General features: G+C 40.3%; 2 protein-coding genes and 1 pseudogene across 7 annotated transcripts in view; 2 read left to right on the top strand and 1 right to left on the bottom strand.

Moving 5' to 3' along the window:
* The window catches only part of LOC119800736 (guanylate-binding protein 1-like), a 30901-nt gene extending 27953 nt beyond the window's left edge, over positions 1–2948 (top strand). For all 6 annotated transcript variants that reach the window (XM_038310936.1, XM_038310937.1, XM_038310938.1 and 3 more), the window contains 3 exons: positions 746–848; positions 1130–1323; positions 2163–2948. In XM_038310936.1, coding sequence (XP_038166864.1) covers positions 746–848; positions 1130–1323; positions 2163–2369 — 504 coding nt within the window. In that variant the 3' untranslated portion in view covers positions 2370–2948. The remainder of the gene's footprint in view (positions 1–745; positions 849–1129; positions 1324–2162) is intronic.
* On the bottom strand, positions 2870–24809 carry LOC119800693 (guanylate-binding protein 4-like). Its single transcript, XM_042054140.1, has 12 exons — positions 24632–24809; positions 23855–23982; positions 22665–22774; positions 22234–22433; positions 21650–21892; positions 19112–19392; positions 16559–16771; positions 11382–11484; positions 10898–11079; positions 9930–10096; positions 5122–5318; positions 2870–2883 (listed from the first exon to the last, which is right to left on the bottom strand). Exons 1-12 carry the CDS (start codon positions 24807–24809, stop codon positions 2870–2872), a joined length of 2016 nt encoding a protein of 671 aa, XP_041910074.1.
* LOC119801126 lies at positions 13108–14038 on the top strand (annotated as a pseudogene).
* Positions 24810–26965: the final 2156 nt, after the last annotated feature.

The raw sequence follows: 26965 nt of genomic DNA, 5'->3' as shown, positions 1-26965 counted from the left end.
CCTTTGGGGGTCTATCACCAAGCTCCAAGTAAATACACAGAGGCTTATTATTATTTATAAATGTTCAGCCTTAGCTTGCTTATTTCTTGCCAACTTTTCTTAACTTAAATTATCCCATCTACCTTCTGTCTCTGAGCCTATTTCTTTTCTTACTTCTGTATATATGACTTTCACTCTTACTCCATGGCTGACTGTGTGGCTGGCCTCTAGTATCCTCTTCTCTTGTTCTCATGCACCCTGATCCTCTTTTTTTATCTTTTCCTCCCTTAAATTATTATCTCTGCCTGTCAGCCCTGTCTATCTTTTCTCCTGCCTTGCTATTAGACCAATCATGTTAGACAGGCAAAGTAACACAACTTCACAGAGTTAAGTAAATGTAACATAAAAGAATGCAACACATTTTTGCATCATTAGACAAATGTTCCACAGTGTAAACAAATGTAAAACATCTTAAAATAATATTCTACAGTTGAACTGCACACAATTCTGGTTGGAGCTGGTACCCGGACTGGCTAGTGGGCGACATTCCTGGGGAAAAAGGTTGGAGCTATCAGAGGGCTATTATAGAGGTCTTCTTAATCTCAAAAAAGAGCATAGACTTTTTACAACCACAGAATTAAAGGATTCATGGGAACTAAAGCAGGATTCAAATATTGCAGTCAGGTTAGTAATCTCATTGAATGATAACTCTTTCATCACAAGAATACATCTTGCCACTTAATATTTTCTCTCTTTGGGTACACAGGCAACTGAGGTGTTCCAGAACTTCCTGAAGTCACAGATAACAATAGAAGCTTCCATCTTGCAGTCAGATAAAGCCCTCACTGATGGGCAGAAAGCCATGGCAGGTACAGAGATGGGCTCTGCCCTCAAAGAGTTCCTGTAAAGCCCTCTGATATCACATACACACAAACAAGGATATCTCTCCTGTATCTTCTCTATCTAAAACCATAATTGGAATTGGTGTTGCATGGTTAACCAGTCAGTACATTTCCATCATGTATGGAATCAGTGTCTACTGATGGGAAGATGCAGAGAGTTCCTATGGGGAAATCAGCTTGGAACATCAGGAGAGTAGTTCTGAATTCTAATTATCCTTTCTTCCTTCTGCAAAACCCTTGTGTGACAGCTGAGCAGGCCAAGAAGGAGGCAGCTGAGAAGGAAGTGGAGCTAATGAGGCAGCAACAGACAGAGCAAGAGCAAGCAAAGGAGGCTCAAATGAGAACTTTGTCAGAAAACATGGCCCAGCTGCAGAAGAAGATGGAAAGTGAAAGGGAGAACCTACTGAGAGAGCAGGAGAGGGTACTGGATCACAAGATCAAGGTGAGGATAGATGGGGATGGAAGTACCTGGTGGACCACGGCACCCCGGGAAGGAAAAGTGTGTCAAGGAAATCATGATCCCAGAGAGAATCCCCAAGGGCACATAATCATAAAAAGCTCAAATCCATCTAGATCCTGGTGAAGCTCTAAATTCTAAAATTGCATTGCTTCCTGTAGCATTAGCAATCTAAAGGGTGATGGAGTGAAGAAGAAAAAAAAAAAACATTCACAGGACTGTTCTTGTATATTTTAGAATAGTTTCATTTTACTCCAAATGACAATACCTCAATGCACCACCACTCCTAAGAATTCTTGCAGAACTGTCCAGGATACACATTTGAAATTATCGGATTAGTCAGCATAAGAACCTGAAGCTCTGAACCAGGCAGTGTCTGTTTCCAGATCCGGTTGGTGTATTCTACAGAACTAGAGTAAAGTGCAGTCTTCCTCCCCACCCAGAGCTTGACAGCTCTCCTTTCAGGGCAGCAGTTAGTTCCCATCATGTGTTACACAGATGGGGACAGCTTAGTTCAATGAAGCTGAGACTGAATGAGAATTAAAGTTACAGACCTCCAAAATGGCATTGTGCTTTACCCCATAGTTCTCAGGGCTGTCCTAGCACTAAGTCTCCTTCATCCCAGAAAAAGAATTGTAAGCAAATATCAGCCATAGCTACTCTCACTCTTTGGTTCCAAAACTGTGAGGTGTTAGGCAAACTTGTCAAATACTATTTTTATAAATGTAGGAAACAAACATGCACACATATGCTTAGCTGCTGATGTTGTTAATTATGCAATATTAGTAGTATATATTTTTAAAACGGACTCTCTCTTTTTGTAGGTTCTAAAAGAACTAATTCTTGATGGAGTTGAGGAGAAATATGATGATTTAAGAAGAGAAATAAAGCTAAAAGAAGAAGAGATTGAAGACATTAAACACAGCTCGATTCAGAATATCCTTGATATTGCTAGCAATATATTAACTGAATCACTTCCCGTGTTATGTAATATAGGGATGCAGATTCTCAGCTCCTATGTCCTAGGTTAAAGTTTCCTATGAAGTATAGCATGAAGGCCTCTTATGTGGTAATAATACTATTTTTATTATTGATTTTTATTGAACTCTACATTTTCTCTGCTCCCCTCCCTGCCTATCCCCGCCCCACTTCAACCCTATACACACATTTTAGTGTGTATGTCATAATGAATTTATTCAGCAGATATTTCAAAGTAAATAATTACCAAAGAAGATCAGAAGCTGACAGCTTCCCCACCAAAAAGTAGAAACTCAACTAAAATTTTGTTGGGTAAATAGAAATCATTCATGAAAAAGATGCAGTTAAGTCACGAAGGAAAATAGTCTATCTATAAATTCTCACCAACATGACTGCCCAACCAGGAGCTGAACAAGTACAATAAACTTGCCAAAGTAGACAGGAAATACCCAAGCGCTCTACCCTATGCAAAGAGCTACATATAACTAAAAAATGTTGAGAGCAAGACAAATATTCTTCTTCAGAAAAGAGAACACCAATTGCTTATCCAATATCAAATGGCTAACACTGAAAATATACACACAAATAACACTATACAGACTGAACAGCTTATATTTAAGAATATACATGTATACACATATATGCATGCAATAACAATTAATGAAAAGATAGGCTATGAATTTGAAAGAGATGAAGAGTATATTGGGGGGTGGGAGGGAGGAAAGTAAAGGGAGAAATGTTGTAATTTCAAATTAAGTAATTACTTTTAATGTAATTTCTATAATTGTAATTTCAAAAATTAAAAAGGTCAAAAAAGTAAATATTTGCAATGCCTGTTTCAGTCCTGTGTATTATTTATTATTAACCTTTGTGAGAAGAGTCTATCAACTACATTTTTAATAGGCATAAGTATGAGGAAAATATATGTTTTGATGAAATAAAATCCACAAAATATAATTAAGAGGTTCACATTTTACTTGTATTTTGAGCAAGAAAGAAGCATGTTGGACAGCATGAGTTAGGGCTTTATGGAACTGACAGACTCTCATGTTTGGTGGAAAGGAGGGCCATATTGAAATTATACTTCAAAATTTAATATGCATATAGTTCTAACCTGTAAAATCCACATTCATGAATTTCATATGTCATTTCCAGGTGAAAACGACACTTGTAGAGATAGTTGTGTGCCTTAATTAGGATTTCTATTGCTGTGATGAAACACCATGAACAAAAGGCAAGTTGGGAAGAAAAGCGCTAATTGATTTACCCTCCTATACTGCTGTTCATCATTGAAGGAAGTCAGGACACCAGTTCCAACAGGGCAGGGAGCTGGAGGCAGGAGCTGATGCAGAAGTTATGAAGAGATGCTGCTTACTGCCTTGCCTCTCATGGCTTACTCAGCTTGTTTTCTTATAGAACCTAGGGCCACCAGCCACGGGACAGCACCACCTTCCGTAAGATGAGCCCTCCTCTCTTGATCACTAATTGAGAAAATGCCTTACAGCTGGATCTCATGGAGGCATTTCCTCAATTGAAGCTGTTTCCTCTCATGACTCTAGCTTGCTTGCATCAGGTTGACACAAAATCAGCCAGTACAGAGATGTGTCTCAGGATTATTGTCTTGTCAAGACTCTGGAACAACTTTAGTGCTCATTTGTTAGCTCTTGTAATGAACATAAATGGAAAGAGATACTCTATATCTACCCAAGCTAAAGGGAACCACTATCTGTACTGATATGAGAAAGTCTTCAGGATTTACTATTATTGGAAAATGATACACACAGTTTGTAAGTGAGGCACTGAGCTAAGAAAATAATGAGGATTTGAATGTATCGGTATCAGTGTAAAATACAAAATAAATTAGTATTTACATCTACCGCATGAGTGGAGATAGCTGAGGAGGTTAGAAGAGAACCACTAACATTGTTAGCTATTCTTTGAATTTCACATTTCTCATGAATTTATTACTCATTCACTCAAATATTTAAAAATGACAAACATTAAAATGCAAACAGATGTACAGAATGAGAGCATTCAGGACAATATGGAAGTCTTGAATGTGACTACAGACAGCTTGAGTCCACCTGTAGGACACAGAAAGTCTGTGCCATGTCTCATTCTGTTTCAGGTCTGTCAGTGGAGACTTGAAATTCTAATTACTATGCTTTACAATATATGACACCCTGTATTATTGCCACAGTGATCTTTTTTTTTCATGGTTTATTTTTTTATATTTAAAAATTTCCATCTCCTCCCCTCCTCCTCCCCCTTCCCTCCCCTCCTCCTCTCCCTTCCCTCCCCTCCCCTCCACCCATACCTCCCCTCCCTCCCTCTCCAGGCCAAGGAGCCATCAGGGTTCCCTACTCTATGTTAAGACCAAGGTCCTCCCAACTCCCCCCAGGTCCAGGAAGGTGATCGACCAAGCTGAGAAGATGATTCTTAACCTCTATGTCGCAACATTTTGAGGGTCAAACCACACTTTACTGGGGTCACCTAAGACCATCTGCATATCAGATAGTTACATTAAGATTCATAATAGTAGCAAAATTGTTATGAAGTAGCAACAAAACTAATTTTATGTTTGGGGGTCACCACAACATGTGGTACTGTATTAAGGAGTTGCAGCATTAGGAAGGTTAAGAACTGCTGCCCTAGAGAATACTGAAGAAAGCCTACTTTAAGTTTCTCTTTACCTCATTACAGTCCTTCTCTTCACCTGTAAGACCCTGACTTGTTTTGGATCTAGGTTTCCTCTCAGAAAGCTGTAAGTGGCACTACAGTTTTGGAGCCTGCTTTGTGACCTACCATTCCAGCCATTCGTTGATAAGGGTGATGATAGTCCTCTGGCTACCTTCAGATCTGAAGGGATATCACAGCGGATAGGTGGATGAGGGGTCTCTAATCCTTGTCCAAAGTAGGGGTTCAAGCCTGCATGTAATGGTAGGAGACTTGAGGAAATTCTACCAGAAGTGCCTGTTGTATTAATTGTCCCTTGGAAGAACCTGAAAAGACAGCAACAGTCATGATTATCAAAAATATAGGTAAGAGTGAGAAAAGATCTCATCCTCAGAGATTGGCAGTGGTCAGGAGACCATAAACATTAGTAGTCACATCAACCCAAGAGAGCACTTATCAGGCGATGGACCCATCCCATGTTGGTCAAGGGCCTTGCGGAGGCCCAAAAGTGTGAGCCTATTCCACCTTTTCCGAAGTTCAGAGAGTTTCAGCTTGCTCACAGTTGTTGACAACACTGTGACTACAAACCCTGACCTAGGGTGTAGTTACGTGGTGTTTTGGAGATTAAGACAGCCCATAGAGGTGTATCCTCTCCACCATGAGACCCAACATCAGATAATTCAACCATACTTCTGCTCCTTTTGAATTAGGAGGTTTGACCTGGGGAGTGGCTTCCTTCAGGATACTTGATCTAGGAGTCTGTCTGAACAACAGAATGCTTTTCACATGAATTAAACACTTGATGGCTCAAAGTATTGAAGCAAAAAGCTATTTTAGTTGTTCTTTGTATCATGTTAAAGCAGTCTTTTTCCTTCTTCTGCCCTTTGGTATTGGGGTATAAAAGTATGAAAAGTTAAACACGGCTGAACTCAGAACTGAGAACTTCGTATGCATGAGGCACTGCGACTATCCTATGTCTGTGATTTTTTTCTTATTCTAGTCCCTCCTACCTAACTTCTCTAATCCTCATGCCCCTACCCTGGAATGTATAGACTCACCATGGCTAAGAATCATCCCAAAAAGGTGGCCCACGATGATATGGCAGCCCAACTTGGTGTGGCTTATGGCATATGGCATGGGGCTGAGAACTCAAGCAGATAACACATGCATTTACGTTTGGCCAGCAGTACAAGGGGAAAATGTGATGGATCATCACCCACAAATAAGATGCCGCAGGTATAAAAGTAAGAGGTGAATACTCATGTAAATGTAGAAAATTAATATAAAGAGGCAATAATTATGTCAAGGGTAAAGCTGTAAATATGGGACAAAAAATAGTATTCAACTGTCTGTGCAGTTGCTTGGATGTATTTTGATAACCAGAGGAACTGGGGCAGAGCAGAAACAAATGCAAAGATTTTTTAGAGTTTGTCGATACTGTAAACAGTATACTTCCTGCTCCTCTGGCAGCATATCTGCAGCTGCGCTCAGGCTGCTCCTGGACTTGGAGAGGTCTAAGTGTGGCCCTGCCTTCATCCTCCAGCAAATGGTGGTGCTGGGGTCATGGAGTTACAGACTCTGGTGCTGCTGAGCAGGTGGGAAGACTAAAGGGAGCTTGTTCTGTAGAAGGAGCTAGCCCTGAGGGCCTGTAACTGCTTCTATAGCCTGCAGGGGTAGGGGTGGCCTTTGAGTCTTAGAGTATGAAAGAATCAGGCTTGGAGGAATCAAGAAAAGGATAGGGGAAGGAGGGTGGGGGTGTTGGCTTGTCAGCAAAAGCATTTTCCGAAGGTATATTAGTAGTGGAGGACTGGGATCTGGCAGAGAATAACTGCTGCTTGCTTGGGGAAGAGGTTTACAGAAACTTCAGGATTAGAGGTCTATTGGTAACAGATGTGCCTTTGGTGGTGAGAAAGCCCCCATCTTACCAAATGGAAGCATGCTAATGTTGGATGTGGAATGTATATGAGGGTTTCGACCAGTGCTAAGGTGACAGCTCTAGTAATGGCTTTGTCTTCAGTGAAGTGGTGCCTGGTGGTAAAGGGACAGACTCTATAAGTGAGTCAGAGGAGACTAAGGTACAGCCCATTTGGCAGGAACCAGTGGAGCTAAGAGATGAGTTTCCATCTATGAACCATGGACAGCTAGGTTGTGGCCCAGTGATGTGGGATTTACCTCTATATGCTATGATTACCATTAATGAATAAAGAAACTGCTTTGGGCCTGTTGATAGGGCAGAACTTAGGTAGGCAGGGAAAACAAAACAGAATGTTGGGAGGAAGAAGGCAGAGTTGGAGAGACGCCATGGAGCCTCCAGAGTCAGACATGCTCAATTTTTGCCGGTAAGCCACTGCCATGTGGTGATACACAGATAAATAGAAATGTGTTAAATTAATATAAAAGTTAGCCAATAAGAAGCTAGAGCTAACGGGCCAAGCAGTGTTTGAATTAATATAGTTTCTGTGTGTTCAGGGCAGCTGGGACAAGCAAGCAGCCTCCTCCTACAGCAAAGGGCCAATAGTAAATTGTGGAGATTTGTAGGCAAGAGATTTTAGCCAGGATTTCCTAAGAGGGTGATGTAGAAAAGTTGAAGCTTAAAGGGAGAAAAACAGAGGCTTTTGTGTGAAAAGGGATCTTTGAATTGGTGCGTTAGGAGGACACACCTAACCAAAAGGTCAAAAGTGAGTCTAGAGGCTCCCGTGACAATGAGGAAGCTGTTTCTAGGACAGGAAAACAAAGTTGCTGTCACCTAACTGCTGTACGAAGCTGTTTAGAAAGCTACGCGCGAGGACCTTTCACCTATTCCCAGACCACATGTCTATTCACCAGTTTTCAGCGGTATAAAAAAAATAAAGGGTTAGTCACGATTTCATTGGTATAAAAGATAAATGGTCTTGCACAAAGCTCGAGGAAGTAGCAGAGAAAGGAGGGTGTTACAGATCTCAGGGTGGGTGGTTCCGGTTACTTCCAGGCATTGTGTTTAAAATGCGCTTGTACAAAGGTTTTCCAGCTAAGAAAAAAAAAAATCCCTTTTTGGTTTCTAACTTTTTGGCTTTTCTGGCCCAACCTGAACAAAGTAGAATTGTTTCAGGCCACTACATTAAATATACAAACACTAATGCAAGCTGAAGAGCGAAAGGGGTTTGTGCATATTTGTTTTATATCTGCCACTACAGATAAGAAAAAAAAAAAACCGGCTTTAGATAATAAGGGCTGGAAATCCCTGCAGGTCAACTAAAGGTTGCTGGAAATGTAAAGTCCTTCATCTGTTGCTCACCTGCATCCAGAAAGTGAAAGTAAAGAAGAATTACTCAGGTAAAAAAAGTGGACTCAATTCTGGAAAATCTGCTTTTTTCTCGTTAGATCAAAACAGGAACTTGCTTTGAAAAATGAAATTCCATTGCTTATTTCATAAGGAGCATCCAAGGAAAAGTAGCACACACTATACTTACTCCATGTTGAGAAGAATGCTCCATGATATACTACACTAACACTATATTAAATACAAAACCATTGATAGGATGAGGTCTGGGGATTGATATTTGATGTAACAACACCTATGGGCATTTGAAAGGGGCTGATTCCTGGGACACTCAATACTGCAATTGTGAGGGAAGCAAACTTACTAGACAAGGAGAATGTAGGATAGAATGTCAGGAGACGAACAAGAGAGCACAGTATTGCTCACGTCTAATGAACGGCAAAGCTCTCAAATGAACCATGCAATTGTGAAGATAGGCCATTTTAAACCCAAGAAACCAAGAAAGCCAGTGGAGTGATTAAAACATGTGTGAAGAACTGAGAACAAAAACTCTAGAGTTCAAACTGTTCTGAAGAGGATCCATAAGGTAGCATGGAAGTCCAGGGCAGAGAAAAGGAGGCATCTGTGTTAGGACTTCTATTGATGTGGGGGAAGGAAAGGGTTTAGATCATGCTACAACTCTTAGGTCAGGGCAGGAAAGGGTTTAGATCATGTTACAATTCTTAAGTCAGGACAGGAACGCAAGGCTGGAACCTCGAGGCAGGAGCTGATGCAGAGGCTATGGAGGAGTGCTGTTTACAGTCTAACTTTATCATGGCTTGTTCAGTTTGCTTTCTTATGCCACCCAGGACCATCTGCCCAGGGGTGGCATCACTCACAATGGGCTGGGTCCATACACATCATTCATCAGTCAGCCAACACAATAACCTCACAGATTAGCCCACAAGCCAATCTTAGTAAGTCATTTTCTCAAGGAAGATTCCATTTCCAAAATATGTCTACAGTTTTGTAAAATTAGCAAAACACACCAACACATTAGACAAGCAAAATTCTTCTCTCTCTCTCTCTCTCTCTCTCTCTCTCTCTCTCTCTCTCTCTCTCACACACACACACACACACACACACACACACACACACACACACACACACACACGCTCCAGTTTGTTAATGGAATATTTTTATCTTCATGACTTTCTGAACTATTCTGTGGAGAGATTTCAATTGTAAGTAGATCTACCTCTCTGAAATATCAATGGGGATGTGAATAAGTCAAACTGCAATTTCTCTCTGGTGAGTGTTTGGGCAAATGAATTGTCCACTGTTCAGAGATGTCACAGGTAAGCTGCTGTCAGGTGCTCAGTCTTGGTATCAGATAGAAGTAGTTCTCATGAGATGGCCACACAGTATGCTGGGCATTTGTTTTTATTGTATACATGTAAGGTTTACAGTTCCATAACTGATGTACATATGTATTGTAAAATATCATCATAGTGAGGCTTACGAACATCTGTCACTGTATAGTTAGCTTTTTATGAAGATATTACTTCTATAGGCTTCCTTAGCAGTCAGTATCTGACATTCTTTGATAACCCTTAATTTAAAACTGCCCTTGAATGAATCTATTGACATACACACTAAAAACGTGAGTCACTATGTATGCTACAAATGCCTTATAAACCTCTTAATAGTTGAGCTGAGTACGTTCACCAGTGTGTCATGCAGTACAGAAACACCCCATTCAACAATCCTGGGAATGGTTTCAATCTCTTTTTCTCTTTGCTTTGCTTCCCTTCTTAAGCCATCATATTGCTTCCCAACTCCTTCAGGAAGTAGTTCTTTTAGAACCTACAAAAAAAAGAGAATCAACTTTTAAGAATACATATTAGTAGTATTTCATAATTAATAACATCAGCAGATAAGCTTATTATACATGTTTCCTCAGTCTACAAAAATTAGTATTTGACCAGTTTGTCCAGAACCTCACGCTTTTGAGCTGAAGAGTAACTATAGGTGATAAATGTTTACAGTTCTCTTTCTGGGATTAATGGGACTTGGTGCTAGGACAGCCCTGAGAACTATGGGCTAAAGCACAATGCCATTTTGGAGGTCTGTCACTTTAACTCTCATTCAGTCTCAGCTTCATTGAGCTAAGTTAACCCCATCTGTGTAACACATGATGGTAACGAACTGCTGCCTTGAAAGCAGAGCTGTCAAGCTCTGGGTGGGGAGGAAGACTGCACTTTACTCTAGTTCTGTAATACACCAACCAGATCTGGAAACAGACACTGCTGGGTTCAGAACTTCGGGTTCTTATGGTGACTAATCCCATCATTTCAAACGAGTATCCTGGACAGTTCTTAGGAGTGGTGCGTTGAGGTATTGTCATTTGGAGTAAAATGAAACTATTTTAAAACATACAAGAGAATCGCCTGTGTATTTTTTAATCATTATTTCTATTTCTAGTACTACAAAAAGTGATGCATTTTTAGAATTAAGAGCTTCACCAGGATCTATGTGGATTTGAGGTTTTCATGGTCACATGTCTTTGGGGTTCTCTGTGGGATCATGATTTACTTAACAGTGTCACACTTCTCCTTCCTATGGGGTCATCATCTTCCAGGTACTTCCAACCCCATCTATCCTCACCTTCAGTTCTTGAGTCTTCTCTCTCAGAAGGTTTTCCATATCCCTCTCCATCTTCTTCTTCAGCTTGGCCATGTTTTCTGACAAGGTTATCTTCTGAGCCTCCTTCACTTGCTCTTGCTCTGTCTGTTGCTGCCTCCTTAGCTCCACTTCCTTCTCAGCCACCTCCTTCTTGGCCTGCTCAGCTGTCACACAAGGGTTTTGCAGAAGGAAGAAAGGATAATCAGAACTGAGAGCTCCCCTCCTGATGTCAGAGACCAAGCTGATTTCCCCATAGGAACTCTCTTCATCTTCCCATCAGTAGACACTGATTCCATACATGATGGAAATGTACTGACCGGTTAACCATGCAACACCAGTCCCAATTATGGCTTTTAGATAGGGAAGAAGATACAGGAGAGATATCCTTCTTTGTGTGGGGTATGTTTCTGTTCATAAATCAGAGGGATTTACAGGAACTCTTTGAGAGCTGAGCCCATCTCTGTACCTGCCATGGCTTTCTGCCCATCAGTGAAGGCTTTATCTGACTGCAAGATGGAAGCTTCTATAGTTATCTCTGACTTCAGAAAGTCCTGGAACACCTCAGTTGCCTGGGTACCAAAAGAGAGAAAATATTAAGTGGCAAGATGTATTCTTGTGATGAAAGAGTTATCATTCAATGAGATTACTAACCTGACTGCAATATTTGAATCCTGCTTTAGCTTCCACAAGTCCTTTAATTCTGTGGTTGCAAAAAGTCTATGCTCTTTGCTGAGATTAAAAAGCCCTCTGTAACAGCCCCCTGCTAGCTCTCCAGTCTTGTTTCCCAGGAATGTCACCCACTAGCCACTCCAACTAATAACCCCTGCCAGGTTTGTGTGCAGTTCCCCAAACACATATAAGGCAGGCAGGCTTAAGGGAAAAATTAATAGTCTGTGGCCTTATTTTTTTTTTGGTTTTTTGATACAGGGTTTCCCTTAGTTTCTAGAGCCTGTCCTGGAACTAGCTCTTGTAGACCAGGCTGACCTCGAACTCAGAGATCCGCTTGCCTCTGCCTCCCGAGTGCTGGGATTAAAGGCTTGCACCACCACCGCCCGGCTTAGTCTGTGGCCTTATTTGATTTAGGGTATACATCCCTCCCCTTCTTGTAATGATGCACTTGCCAGCCTGGTTCCGTTACCTGTGGTTACTATGCACACATACCCCTCTCCACACAACACTCCTAATACCTCAGACACTCCTGTTGCAACCTTGCACTGGCTACACATACATTCCTCTGTGAGCAATAGCATAAGTATATCCATCCCTAAATCAAGTCAAGACAGGTTTTATTCAAATATACATCCTATAGAATAGATCTGGTCTCAAGTTGCTTTCAGTGCATGCACAGTGCTAAAAGCAAACTTTGTCCTTCAAGTAAAATCTTACTAAGAATATTCATACTTAGCATTTCATGCCTATGCACAACTGAGCATTCACATGATTAAAATCAGATACACTATCTGTGAGAAAAGGCATGTGCATGAGGAAATTGAACGTATGGCCTAATCTATCCTCTAGTATAGAGAACAACTCAAACTATGACCATAGTAACTGCCTCTGCCAACTTTTAAATCCATTCAAAGTGGCCATTTGTGTGCCATGTACACTCAAAGAGTGGAACTTGGGTCATTTGAAAATCCTCACTTATATGACTCCTCTCTTATCTGTATGATTTCTTCACTCTGAATTAAGTTGTTCTTAATCCAAGTCTGTGGGAGTTTCTCTGTTTAGTATACCCTTCAACTGTACAAAGGAGATACTGTTAAAAACTAAATCCTTCTGGCCTGAGTATTAAACTGATATTTCAATGAGAAAAATAACACTAACTCAATTTAGAAAACAAGTACTCAATATGTTATTATAATCATCATCTCTACTGATATGTCTAGGTTCATTAAGGTCATTTAAATATGATAGGTAGTCCCAACTTATCAAACAAATTCTATTTGTCTATGTCAGCTAAAACCATAAACTTCCTGAGAATAAAAGTTCTTTCTGTAATAACATCTATACTCTGAAAAAGAATTACCACATTATTGAGAGACCAAGTTGGGAGCCTCGTTACCCTGAGGTGAAGCATACTAACACTGTAGTAGCTGCTGCATGGGGTCACATGTGCAGCATCCATCTGTCACAGTGGGAAAGACAGTGATTTTGCTGTTAGCCACATCACCAATCCTTATCAGTTCAACATGTGTCTGTACTACACTCTAGGAGAGGGCATATGGCCATTGAGCATGAAGCCGATTCCTGAGTTACCTCAGGAGTGGCCAGGATCCAGGAGGAGATACTCGTTCTCTTTGGCTTTAGTTGCGTAGGAAAGGTGGTTGTTGTTAAAACCAAGGCTTTGGATTCAGAGTCATATTTTCTGATTGCTACCTACAGGATGTGATAAGGTGATTTCTGTGAGTGCCAAAGGTCTACACGCTACAGGACTTGCTCTATCAGAGAAATTACACTTCCCTGTATTGCAGTCTGGACTAGCATAACCAACACATCATCAATGACTTCACTATTAGCAGGTGAGGCAAGGCTCACTCCTCATGAATGTAGCCCAAGTGGCCTGGTGGATGAGAAAGCCTTACCTCAGGCTCTCAAAGAGGGAAGGCTATGAGAAGCATCCCTCAATGTGTATGAGAGAGCCCTCTAGCTTCTTTCAGGGTCCATGGTAAATGCACCAAGTATCATCACACCACACAAGGCCTGGTAGAGTGAACAAGCATCACTAGAAATGAGGGAGACAGCTGCCACTGAGATCCACTGAACAAGTGCAGATTGCATCCCAGAAAGCTTACTGTGTCCATTACTTCAGCTCCTTGATCAGTCATTAACCAGCAAGCAACTCATCCCAAACTCCATGGTGCCACATGTAAGTATTACCAGGCATACCAGGTTTAGTTCAGGAGGGCTTCCTGCAGTCATGGAAGGGATCATTCCTAGAGGCATCCCTGTGACTCACAACCTTCTCACAGTATCACACCCTTCTCAAGCCCCCTCCCAACTCTCAAGCCCACAAAACACAGAGACAATCAAGAATGTCCTAAAGAGCAACAGCAGAGAATACTAGAAAGTAATTATTCAGATAAACTTGGAGCAAAAGTCAGTAGAAAATGGAAGAACTAACAAAAGGAATTTGATGATCTTTTAAACTGATCCTGGACATCACGGATGTTGCAGGGTTAAAGCTACAAGACCTAGAAAACTGAAGATGGTGTCTGCTTCCAGAAGTGTGAAAAGACTAGAATGGGATTTATAAATGAGAAATTTCTGTTATTGCATGTTAAATATTTCATCTATGCATCAAGTCACAAGGAATAAATTGAGCTTTCTATTTAACAGTTCCTTGGCCACAGCATGTCCTGAGTAACCTACTCTAGATTATTGTATTAAAAGCTCAGAATATCGAAACTTTTAAAACATTGAAAGGGAATTCCCACCAAGACTAATCTCTTTGGCATACAGTAGTTGGTATCCCTTTTTGCTAATAGGAAGATTAAATTCTGAAATTATGGGGATACATTAGTTGCCTATGCAGATATCCACACACACAGGCCCGAGGAAGTCAAAGTTCCTGTACTTAGAAATTCCTGCTCCCTGAGCAGGCAAATTGCTTATAAGTTCAGGAAAACCCTCTGATGATGACACAAACTGAAACAAAGAAGGGAAAGGAAGAACAAAAAGAAAAAAAAGTATTGTTTCACAAGTGCTTTGTACTCAAATATACTTTCTGTTTCAGATCCTCAGCTATGTTATTGAGTGAAAGACTTGAACTAAAAGGGTTCTAGAAGAATAATGTTGAAGTTCCTTATATCTCAGCAATCACTTCTTATTGTAACTTACCAGACTGACTATGAACAAGCCCACTTTTTTAGACATTGATGAATCCTTTTCATCATGTGATATTTCATACAAGAACACTTCAGATGTGCTATTAGTTGTGAATATTTTTAACAAATCTATTATATTTTTGTGAGCTAGTTACATGTTCTATTCATAGACTTTTTGTTTCTAAAGATAGCTTATATTGAGCCTTCCTGTAGGCACATTTCCGTCTTTTTGTGACAAAAGGAAAACAATAAGCTGTCCAAAGCAGAAAAATAATGGCTACCAGAAGTGTATTTTGTTTTATAGTAAGTTACCATTTCTGTGTTTGTTTATCATAAAGGAAGGCATTTATCATTGAGAACAGTTTTAAATAAAAGGTAATTAAAAACTCAAAACTGAGAAACAAATATCACATTATAAAATAAGTTAATTACAGAGGGCTGTAGGGGTATACAGCAGGTGACAATTCGTGTTCACAGGTTGATCTACCAGACGAACGGCTCTCTGGTGGGGAGCCCTACCTGGAAAGGCCATGAGGTTGCTGACTGTAAATGACCAGTTGCTCTCTCTGTACTTCTCTCGTGTGCCACTTTATTTCTTCCCCAAGAACTGCTATGGGTATTTTGCTCACTGCTTGTCAGTTTATCTCATGTAAATATTCTATCTTTTGGGCACACATATGACTGTGAATGGACAAAAGATGATTTCTGATTAATCTGTATAATTTTGATGAGTAGAAATAATGCTAGGATATTTTTCATTATTCAGACTGACATAGAAAAGTAATAGTTTCCTCAGTCACAAAGACATCTAATTTTGGACTTCAGAACATACTCAAAATAAAATGGTTGCCTCTGGAGACGAATACGCAAGGACAAACTCCCAGGTGTTGCTTATTACTGAAACAAGGTCAGAAACCAGGCAACTTTGAAAGACATAAACCTCCCGAAGTAATGTACTTTTTCTGCACATATTCCCTACCACTCAAGGTTCTGTTAACTTACTGATATTAAGTCTTGAACTTCAATGTCTTTTCCTGTCTGGGAGCCCTAACCATTTAGGTTATGTGCATGACCAAGTGTTACTCACTGGCCAGTCAGTGACATCCCTAGCCTAAGAAAAACTGTGACTTATCTTGTGTTATGAGAATAGGTCAGGCCCTAAAAATGTGAAATATGCTTGTCCCGAGTTCAGCTGTGAGAGGAGCATTGGCAGTGTACAAAGGCAGTCGTGTTGAGCTATATAGAGAGCTTCTGGAAAAAGAGCTGTGCAGAATGTGAGTAAAGTGTGTTTGTGTGTTTTGTGTTGTGTGTGCATGTGTGTGCTGAGTGAGAGATGAAGAAGAAGCAGATGTATATATGTAAAGAGAGATATATACCCATATGTAAAGAATAGCTGTGTGGAGACAGAGAGATTCTCAGGGAACATTTTTAAGATGAAGTAAAAGAGAAACCTACTATCAGAAAACATATGTGTTTCCTTATTTTTTTCTCCTCAGATAGAAGAAGTCTAGCCCTGAGATAGGTAAGAATTTTTCAAGATTTGTGGATGTTTTTGTGTATCCTGGGTACTGGCTGGAGGCTGCCCCTCAATCATTCATATTTAATTTTCTTTTTCATTTGGATTTATGTTATAAATCTCTTCTGAGAAAATGAATATTTATTAATTCATACATTGTTTTGTGGCTGTAAAGACTAGAATGGCCAAGATAAAAGTTACTTTGATTTCTCTCCAGAGAACGTTCTTAGATTCCAGGGGCAGCAGCTACTGCTCTTGTGGTGCTCGTGCTGTGTGACCATACCTGCTTTCATCCCTCACCTTCACTCCCTTCTTGGGCACTCGCTCATAGTTGTGTTCAACTTTCTTTCTGGCCTCTAAGTAGAGTCTGTGCCCACCAGGAACATAGAAATCTCCACGTGAGATGCTCTCCCTCAGGGACTTTGCAAGCTTCTCCAGTGTAGCCAGGCAATAACTGCGAGATGCTGCTTCATTCTGTTGCATGAAATTTTCCTTATATTCTTCTATGGTGGCCTGCCATTTGAGTAGGAAAGACAAAACAAAGAACCTTTTAGAAGAAAGATACCACTGTGATATTTCTGGATGAAGAAATGTGACAGTCCCACAGCAGACTTGGACAGAAGGAAGATTGTGAGACTTGCTTTATTCCTGGTTTGGTCAGCTCTGAGTGACTTCCAGAGACCTTCCTAATTTCCTTGGCCTCAAGCTCAAGAGCTATGAAAGTGAGCTGGATGGTCCTGAACTCTGTGTCCTTCAGAAGAGGTTTCCACACCCCAATAAAGAACACAAAGTCCAACCGGGGGCGGCACAGCTTCTTTGGAAGTGTGTGGGTGAAAATATCTGCACAGCAAATCCACCTGCCAGTTGTGAGTAGGTTCATTCTGAACAGAGTAGTGAGTGCTTCATGCCTTCCTTCAGGGAGAGAGAAGGGTATGAAGGTAAAGAATGAAGATGCTAAAGTGGATCCTTATAAACTGCAATCAGACTCTCTTCTTCAGGATGAATTAATATATTTTTGTTACTTGTAAGATATTCAAATAAAGACTGAAAGACAAACTTTGTGTGGCAGTGTCTCTGGTCATTAAATTAAGAGGGAGTCTTGGAGTTCTTTTCCTTTCCTTGGTGTCTTTGTATCATAACATGCCATAAACAGTGATTCTCAACCTTACTAATGCTGCAGTCTTTTCGTACCGCTCCTCATGTTGTTGTGAGCCCCAAACTTAAATTTATTTTTTGTTGCTACTTCATAACTGATTTTGTTACTGTTATGAATGGTAATATAAATAACTGATATGCAGGATATCTGATATGTGACCCCCTGTGAAAAGGCTCTTCAACCCAAAGGGTTTGCAGTCTACAGGTTGAGAAGCACTGACATAAATGATACTCATTATTTTATAAACTTTGGGTGATCTGAAGACAAAGAACTTATTTAATTCTACTAGTTCTCAAAAGTCAGTTGTTTATACTTGATTGTAGACAAGGGAATTCAGAGGGATAAGAAACAGGGGAAGATAAAAATACATTTTTATATTTTGAATATTGAAGGAGTTCTTAGAGCCTCTAGGCGAAAGCCCCTTTTGCCCCTTGCTTTAGCTTGGTGTACAGCAATGCCTTGTGCTGTACCTCAACAGCACAACCCAATAGATGCACATTGTTTCAAGCTGCTGATGAAAATTAAGTGTCACATTTTAACTCCTTAGCCACTTCACCTTTCCAAAGTTTCTTGACAAATTTTGTTGCTCCTAAGAACCCTACCTCCTTCCATGATAAGAAGGGACACAACATGAGAAAAAAATCCAGGGTCTATGAGGGTGACCCTAGCCCAAACTCCTAGCAATGGTGAACATGGAACCTGAACCAGCAATCTCCTGTAAACAGACAAGACTTCCAGTGGAGTTATTGGGACTGCAATCCAGCAACATAACCTTTCACCTACAATTTGTCCTGCCTGCAAAATATGCAAGGGTAAAGGTGGTACAGAAATTATGGGAAGGGCCAACCAGTAAGTGGTCCAGATTAAGACCCATACCATATGAGGGAATCTCACCCCTGACATTGCCAGGACAGCCAGAACCCAGAGGGTGGACAACCCAGAAACCTAGAATAGAACCAAACATCACTGGCAAAAAGAACATATTCAATGAAATGATTCCTAATAACATTCTGCTATACTCATGGATTTATGCCTAGCCCAGTCGTCATCAGAGAGTCTTCACTCAGCAATGGATAGAAACAGATTCAGAAACCCGCAACCAAACACTAGGTGTACATTGGAATCCTATTAAAGAGAGGGAGGAAGGATTGTGGAAGTCAGAAGGGTCAAGGACACCACAAGAAAAGCCACAGAATCAACTAACCTGGGCTCACGGAGACTGAACCAACAACCAGGGAGCCTGCATGGGACAGACCTGGGCCCTCTACACATATTTTACAGTTGTGTAGCTTGATCTTCTTGTGGGATTCTTAACAGTGGGAGCAGGGGCTGTCTCCAACTCTATTACCTGCTTTTGGAACCCCTACTTCCTACTGGTTTGTCTCATTCCCCCATTCAGTCTTAACAGGAGAGGAGGTGCTTAGTCATGTAAGCAGTAGTGCTAGTCTAGTAAGGAGTTTCAACTTGATATAGCATGACTGGCTGTTACACATGGGAAGACTAAGCTTCTCTGAAGAGAAAGGAGGAGGAGTGAATGGGAGAGAGGTTGAGGGAGGGACTAGGAGGAGACAAAGGAGGGAGAGGAAAATGTGATAGGACTGGAAAATATTAATTAATATTAATTTTTTTAAATGCAGGGTCAAAGTCACATTGAAGAAGGGCAGGCAACAGTAAGGAGAAATGCTAAGGCATATCACCACAAGCTTCTTCTGGAACTCCCGTTTGTCATCCTTGAAGGAGTGCTCCATGAAGACCGCGATGGCTTCCTTCTCGCAGGCTGCGTGCACATCCAGCAGCTCCTGGAGAGTGTCTGTAGGGAGCCTGAGTTTCTGGGCTATCTGCACACTGTAGCATTCAGTTGCCTTCTGGACCGCTTCTTGGTTCTTATGCTCAGCCAGGATCATCACTGCGTTCTCCAAACAAGGCAGAGTCCCACTGTTGATGGAATCTATGTAGGTCTGCACTAGAATCCCCAGTTCTGATGAGACATGACAGGTACAATTTTTACTTGTGTTTTGTTTTATGGTCTACACGCTTAAATGGTACATTATACTAAAGACACCTTTTTCATTTTTCTTCCTTTTTGACCTCATGTACGTCCTGTTTCTATGAATCCTCTTTTATGGAATATCATAACCATTTTCTTGTTCATTTTGTATTACATTTTTCTTTAATTCATTACATTATAAAGTTAAATTAATGATTCAAGCATTATGTTCAGATGTCTTTTGGAAGAACATTTTACCACAGAAACTAAATGACGTGGCTTATTAAATGCTTTAATTTGTGAACCCTCTTTCCAAGTCAAGCCCATGTCAAAAAATGCCTTTAATTACAAGCCAACGAGACAGCAGTTAATGCACAATGAGCTTGTTAGAGTCATGAGTCAGCGTAAAGTGAAAGGAGGGCAGACGGAGACCGTAATCTAACCTAATACAGATAGCATTGTTTTTAGTGCCATACACAGTAAGGTGTAACCTCTCTCTAAGGGGGAAACGCAGGAGTCTTCCAGGGGAGAGAGCTTCTTAGGACCCTTTATAGGGATACAGTGAGGGGCTTGGGAGTGAGGAAATTATTGCACCCACAGCCTATATTTTTCTACTTCAGCCTCCTTCCTGAAATTAATTATTTGCCCAAGGTGAGGTGGAATGTCTTGGGAGAAGGGTTGTATCTACCAGCACTCCTTTTTGTGCTGATCACTAAGACTGGGCAAGGCCACCAGCAATTTCATAGGAATCCTGTTCTATCACCATGGCACTCTATCAAGACCAACTTCACTATGGTCACTGTGATTCCACAGGGGTGTAATGTCTACAAAGCCAACACTGCACAGAAGAGTGACTCTAATTTGACTCTCAAACATGCACTGAACTTGCGGAGCACTCATGGCCAGCTGACTTATTTCTGATTGATGCAAAATATCTGTTTGTATTGCCTGTGTTACCGGTGACCAACGCCAGGTTCTCACATGCATGTGAGGCAAGTGATCATCAATTGAAATGCACCTGAGCTCTGTTTTGTATTTATCTGCTGAGTTCATTAATTTTCTTGTTAATTATTTGGTGTCTGAGTTTCTGGGTGTTGAGTCAGGTTCTTGTCAAATCTAAGCAACTGCTCTGCCTCAGAACCTTCCCTTTAGCAAGCTACTCAGGTGATTTGTGACCCAGAAATGGCCAAATCCCTCCTTAATATAAAATATGCCTGGGTTTATTGAATATATATCCAGTTATGTTGGGGCAGCTGGCCCAATCCCTGCGTTCAGGGGCGTGGCTGCCCCAGCGGAGTAGGATATCCCTTAAATAGGATCGGGGCGCTGGAAGGAGCCCCGTTTTTGCTCTCCCCTGCGTACCTTCTGCTCCGCTGGACCCTAGGTTCTGTAAGTTCCCTTATTTCCCCTTTTATTTTTTTTTTTTTTTTTTTTTTTTTTTTTTTTTTTTTTTTTTGGTTTTTCGAGACAGGGTTTCTCTGCAGCTTTTTTAGAGCCTGTCCTGGAACTAGCTCTTGTAGACCAGGCTGGCCTCGAACTCACAGAGATCCGCCTGCCTCTGCCTCCCGAGTGCTGGGATTAAAGGCGTGCGCCACCACCGCCCGGCTATTTCCCCTTTTATTAAAACTGATTTATTATAAAAGGACTATCTTGGTTATTTCCTAACCCCTCCGACCGCCGGCAGCCGGTACACGGTTAGACTTAGGACCCTTAAAACAAGATCATTCTCTCATCATTAATGTGTGTATCATCCACTTTTGAACATTGTTTCTGCTAGGATACAGTCATTGTGTGAGCTGTTGCAATCTGAGTCAAATGAAGAGTGTTATTTGGTTTGATTAAGCTCAGTGTACTCAAACAGAGCCTGGGATTGAAGAATCTATTTTATGTCTAGGATTCCCTTTATTATTGGCACAGCCTTAGATAGTTACTGAACATTCAGAGTAGATACATGATCTGAATTTTTAAATCTATTTTAATTAAATGAAGTTTAAGCTAAGTAGACATGTATGTCTTTTGATACCCAATACTTATTACAAGTAAGCATAGAAATATTGAAGGTAAAAATCTCTCTCTCCCTATCAATATAAATGTTCCCATCGAGAGATCTGACTTACAGAGGCATTAAGTATAATCTGAGATCATCTGGAATTTGAAAAAGAATTGTTAAAACTCAAGTTAGGTAGATGTTATATCATTTCTCAAATGTGTACTCTATAAAGCTATCAAGGATTGACAGGAAACTCACGAGCTCCGTTGACCTCAATGCCTCCTGGGAGAGCTTTAGTCTTGGAAGAGCTGAAGACGAAGGAACAGAACTCTGCCACCTGCTGCACAAAGTCAGAATCCAGCTCATCATTGTGTAGGCTCTCAAGCTCAGAAAACTTCCTCCAATCAGTGGGTGGATAGAAAACAAAGCATTTCTTCCTGGGGAAGAACTTTCGAATATAAAACTGGGGTAGGTTGTAATTTTCATCTTCTTCACTGGTTCCTGGAGAAAGTAAAGAAAATATAGCCACACAGCTAGCAGGGTGTAAATGTGTAACTTATGAATATTTCCTAACAGATGTTCTTTCTGCTCTATGTTTTTGGCGGTGTACATCACTACACAACCTAAAAGGGAGATTAAAACATTCCAATCACAGTGCAAGGTGAATGTGTCTCCATTATCAGGGAGCATTTCAATCACAGTTGACATATTGAGACAGATACTAAACAGGAATCACTTCAGAAACAGGCTAAAAATCCAAGAGAAAATCAAATCTAAGAACCTGCATAAAGTGCAAATTCACGGAATTTTCCCCTCTGTACTCCAATCACTGTTCTCTGTACCTTGCTTGAGCTTCAGGGAATTCTCCAGGTACTCATCTGCTGTGAGGCTTTGTCCATCTGCCTCAAGTCTTAGGGTCATATCCCTCAGAACCCACACGAAGTCCGGGAAGAAGCTCACAAACTCAGCGGAGTCTTCCACCTCATCCTCCTGGTTAGGTGAGGCCTTTGCTCTGATCCAGTTTGTCAGCTCTGTCACATAGCTGGGTGGCTAAGGAGAAGTGGTAAATGAGCAGGGTTCCCAGTCTTCTCACCTCCCACTGGTCTCATCCATCCCCACGAATGTTTTTCCATATACCATATTCTGACTCAAGTGTGAACTCATTAGTTGGTATATGAGATTTCCACTTGTACTAGGATTATTCTGTCTCCTCTGTCAACACTGATTCTGCAGCATTCCCAGACTGGGATGTTCTCCATCACAGAAAGGATACTGCAGCTGGTCCAGAGCCTGCTGGTTGATGGCTCCCATGCTGTTGTACACAAAGGTGCTGCTTAGCAGTATAGCCAGGGCGAAGATCCAGCAGTCATTCTGGTTGTCACCCTGGAAGTCAGAACATCCCTTTCTAGATGAAGTGTTCCAAAATGTTTTTTGATTCTTGTTTTTGTTTTTTTCTGTTTGTTTGTTTGCTTTGTTTTAGAATGAACTAGAGCTATGAGCTGTCAGAAAAAAAACTAAACTACGGTGCTATGTTCCTGTTAGTAGAACTCAGAGGATGTGTCATTTCTAATTAGGGTCACTGGTAGAACTCACTCATATTTTGCCAGCTTAATAGGCTTTTTATGTCCATTAGTGAATAGTTTTGATTAACAGTCCAGAATGGTGGAGATTTCAAACTCTTACAGAATCTTAAAAGCTTCCCTTCACGTAAGGTTTAATTGTCCCATATAAGAGTAATAATACTTAAAGTTCTGAGAAATTATTGCATATTTAAGACTTTAAATTTAAAACTTTTTTCATCCACAAATAGAATCAGTTCAGAACCTATTTGTCCCCCTTGCCCTCTCTTGTCCCTATCCCACCAGCCTTTGTCTTCCTGACTTCCCTTTATTTGATGGGGTACATGAATGTGTGTTTTCCACCGCTTAGGCTCATTTGTAATCCTATATAATAGCCTATATGGTTATTTATCAGTGCATAGCAACCTTACTACCCACTACACTATATTGCTAGTCTTACTAAATGAACAGTGCTGTAATTGTGATAGAGACATATCACAATCATTTTACCCAAAAGTGGAAGGTACACATAACTTATATGCATGGCTGAAACCACAGAATTTGTAAGGGGCAGACTGTTTGCTGAAAATAAAGTCTCATCACTTCAGAATCTCAATTATTCTTAACCAGCATTCTCTGTGGGGAAAACACAGCATCTTTATACATCTGCATTAACTGGATTAGCTCCCTTAACGATGACAGTCCTGTCCCAAGATGCTCATGACCTCCTACAATGCTGGCTTCTAAATATCTTCTTCCACATTTTTACCAAACTTTTCACCAGTAAACAGAATCAAAAGACATATTGTGATTAAGAGGGAATTTTCATGTAAGGAAAATCTAGGTACTCCAGAGGCCAACGAGAGTCAGTGTGCCTAATCCAATTTACGATCCCCCTCCTTACTTTCTCCACATCTCCCAGGCCTTCTGTGTCAAGCAGAACTAAGGCGTGGTCTGGCTTCTGGGGATGAGGCACACACCACATCCAGATCCCCTTGGTGTGAGACTGCACTGTGGAACCCAGAGAGAAGCCTGAAAAGGGCAGAGGGGGGACAAAGGTAGAGATTTCCTAGCAGGTGCTTCTGGAAATAGAAACAGGAGTGAATGTCAATCAAGGTTAAAAAAAAATGTGACATCATGGCCAGAGGTGGGGTAAACAGGTAACGTTGTAAAAAAAAATGAATAAAAATAGTAATCACTAAGAAGAAAGAAAAGCAAAGAAAAAGTGAAAATGGAATATTCCATTTACATTGAAAGTCTTTGTGTTTCCTCCACAGATGGTGGTTGCTTACGTTGACACATGAATATCTTACTATTTTTGTGACTTTGAAATGCTTGTATAGCAATAGTCTATATTATCTACTGGCTTATTCTACTAAGCAGCAAGAACATTACACGTTTTAAACAGGAAATTAAGATAAATTGAGAAAACAACACCTGACTCTTCTTATTATAGTAAAGTACACAAAACTGATCTGGATTTTCAGATATAGCCAGCACATAAAGCTCTTTAAGATAAATTAATCTTAAGCATAATTTCTCGCTTGTCTCCCCTATGGATTAACAATTACCTTTCAGTATTTATCTTTGCCTTGAACTTTCTGTTCTAATACCCTATGCTGCAATATGACAGTGTGGGTAGACCCAGGGGACCCAGCACAGCTGTGTTGGTAGCACTCACCTGTGTTCTTCCCAGCCAGTTTGTTCATCAGGTAGGACTTCCCAGTGCGGTAGAGGCCCACAATGGCCACCACCACCACAGGCTTAGTGATGGCTGACAGGATCTTCAGGGCCTTCTGATTCAGCCTCATTTGTCCTTTCACATTCTCAATGAGACACATGGGAACTTCTGATGCCATGTCCACTGGGGTTTCTTGACTGCAGAGGAAAAGACAAGGGATTAATGAGAATTCTAGGTTTTCAGCTGAGAGAGCACCAGTTTGTCTGCCTTCAGAATGCTATGAGAATCACCATACCCCAAGCTGCGCACCAGGGAAAGAAATGAAATGAATACTTGTATAATTTAATAATGTCATAGTATACTTCTTGAAAAGTAGTCAAAAGCTTAATAATTTAATGAAAACATTTTGTCTGCATTAAAGAATTCTGATGACCAAAAATATTTAGGCAATATTTTTACTTACAGTAAAAAAAAAATAAACTTTTTCTTTGAATTTTCTCATTGAACAGTTTGTTATTAAGCAGAAAATAGAATATCTTTTAGTGAAATTCTTATCTATCTATCTATAATCTACCTTCTATCTTTCTATGTATTATCTCTCATCTATCTTCTATTATATATATATGTATGTATATAAGATATATATATATGTGTATTCATTGAACTAATTTTTTGTTTTTAATTTTAATTCTGAATGTCTGAGTGTTTTTCTGAATGTTTGTCTGTATACCACTTGGTTGCCCGATGCCAGCAGACACTAGAAGAAGGCATCACTTCCTCTGGAACTGAAGTTTCAGATGGTTTCACATTGCCATTTAGGTTCCATGAATTGACCCCAGGTTCTCTAAAAGATCAACAAGTGCTCTTTTTTAAAAATTTTATTCTATCTTATTTTATTTTATTATTGTTCCTTAGAAGGCTGTTTATTTTCTAATGTGAGACAGAAAATGGGTGGATCTGGATGGCAAAGGGAGATGGGAAGGATCTGGGAAGAACAGAGGGAGGAGAAACCATAATCAGGATATATTATGTAAGAAAAGGTGTATTTTTTGGTTTTAAATAACCATGGAAATTACTCCAAAGCCTACTTTATGGAATCAGAAAATTGTTAATCTTAGATCCCCATTTATGTCCTGCCTAAAAATTATTAACAACTGTATCCAAGCCAAAATAAAGTAAATTCAAATTGTTTGGAATTTTTTTTTAAAAGTAGGGCTTATAAAGAAGCATGAAATGGGAGTGGTGTAGCTCGATGGCAGAATGCTTGTTTCCCTCTCAGAAGGCCAGAGTTTGATCTTTAGCCTTGAAAAATAAGTCAGAAGGATGACTACTCACACTGAATAAGACAGCATTTATGCAGGTTAGAGTTGTTTTTTAAATTGGTTATCCAATATCAAATGGTTTGCCCTGAAAACAACATATAAACAGTAATAGTTACAGACTAAGGTTTTATTTAGGAATAGATATCAGTATAGGAATGGGTCTAGGAATAAATACATGCTATGTAGATGCACGTGTAAGAATCAGTGATAAAAGAGAACGTGAATGGTAAAGACGGCAAGGAAGAGTATATGGGAAGGTTTGGAGGGAGTAAAGGGAAGGGAGAAATGATATGATTATATTATAATCCCAACAGTAAAAGGAAGTTGTCTTTGTTGGCTGTGAGGAAAAAAATAACAAGAGTAGAGAAAAACATGTCAAGAGAAAAAAAAAATCAAGGACTAAAACTAGAAAGAAAATACCAAGAAGCCTAAAAAGTAAGTGATCTCCTTACCAAAAGAAACAAACAAACAAAAAACAATTTATGATGTACATATCTTTTCAGGTTTTCTTCTTCTTACTGCCTTTAAATTTGAGGAGAAAGAGGAGAGGAGATAAAGAGAAGAAGAAAGAGGGATGAATGTCTCTCTCTCTGTGTGTGTGTGTGTGTGTGTGTGTGTGTGTGTGTGTGTAGTGAGTGTGTGTGAGAGAGAAAGACAGAGACACAGAGGCACACAGAGAGAGAGGCTCAAAGAAGAAGGTGGTGAATGAAGCATATACCACAAAACGCAGAAGGTAAATTAACAGACTAGAGAATCAAATCTGACCGTGGCTACAGATTGGTCACTGTGACTGGAAAAACAATGGCATCATCTCGAGATGAGACCTAGAGATGAGACAGTGCTGTGTGCAGCCTGAGGCTGGACTTTCAAGGTAAGGAGTAAGTCCTAGGAATCTGCTTCTGGTGAAGCATGACTTATTTCTAAGTAATCAACTTTCAAATAACAGGTAAGTACATACAGCAACGATGCTATTTGTACAATTCCTCCTGATAAGGGAAGTGTATCCCTTCTG

This window comes from Arvicola amphibius, chromosome 14 (assembly GCF_903992535.2).
Source record: "Arvicola amphibius chromosome 14, mArvAmp1.2, whole genome shotgun sequence".
Taxonomy (NCBI): Eukaryota; Metazoa; Chordata; class Mammalia; order Rodentia; family Cricetidae; genus Arvicola; species Arvicola amphibius.
Note: the sequence above shows the minus strand (reverse complement) of the source record. Positions and strands in the feature narration are given on the sequence as shown.

Excerpts from the sequence above, each read along its gene's own strand:
- LOC119800693 (XM_042054140.1), bottom strand. The coding sequence starts at position 24,809 with ATGGCATCAGAAGTTCCCATGTGTCTCATTGAGAATGTGAAAGGACAA. Across the intron at positions 23,983-24,631 it reads ACTGGCTGGGAAGAACACAG|GCTTCTCTCTGGGTTCCACA; the intron begins GTGAGTGCTACC and ends TGCCCTTTTCAG. Across the intron at positions 11,080-11,381 it reads TGGGCAGAAAGCCATGGCAG|CTGAGCAGGCCAAGAAGGAG; the intron begins GTACAGAGATGG and ends CTTGTGTGACAG.